A 313-nucleotide genomic window follows, 5' to 3' on the forward strand; every position below is an offset into this window, starting at 1 on the left:
AAAGTACGAAGAGGCAGAAGCGATACATCGACGAGCGCTAGAAGGATATAAGAAGGTGCTTGGGCGCGAGCACCCAGACACGCTCGCCAGCGTCAGCAACCTTGGATCAGTGCTCGAGAGCCAGGGAAAGTACGAAGAGGCAGAAGCGATGCATCAACGAGCGCTAGAAGGGAGAGAGAAGGTACTTAGGCGCGAGCACCCAGACACGCTCATCAGCGTTAGCCGGCTTGGATCAGTGCTCGAGAGCCAGGGAAAGTACAAAGAGGCAGAAGCGATGCATCAACGAGCGCTAGAAGGGAGAGAGAAGGTACTT

At 55.3% G+C, this 313-nt stretch overlaps 1 protein-coding gene across 1 annotated transcript in view; it reads left to right on the top strand.

Annotated features, from left to right (window-relative positions):
* The window catches only part of BU26DRAFT_314714 (TPR-like protein), a 2,645-nt gene that overhangs the window by 1,645 nt on the left and 687 nt on the right, over positions 1-313 (top strand). Inside the window, exon 3 of the mRNA XM_033821965.1 lies at positions 56-307. Within this exon, the coding sequence (XP_033684227.1) occupies positions 56-307 (252 nt within the window). The remainder of the gene's footprint in view (positions 1-55; positions 308-313) is intronic.

The sequence above is a fragment of the Trematosphaeria pertusa genome (genome assembly GCF_010094035.1).
Source record: "Trematosphaeria pertusa strain CBS 122368 unplaced genomic scaffold BU26scaffold_7, whole genome shotgun sequence".
Classification (NCBI taxonomy): Eukaryota; Fungi; Ascomycota; class Dothideomycetes; order Pleosporales; family Trematosphaeriaceae; genus Trematosphaeria; species Trematosphaeria pertusa.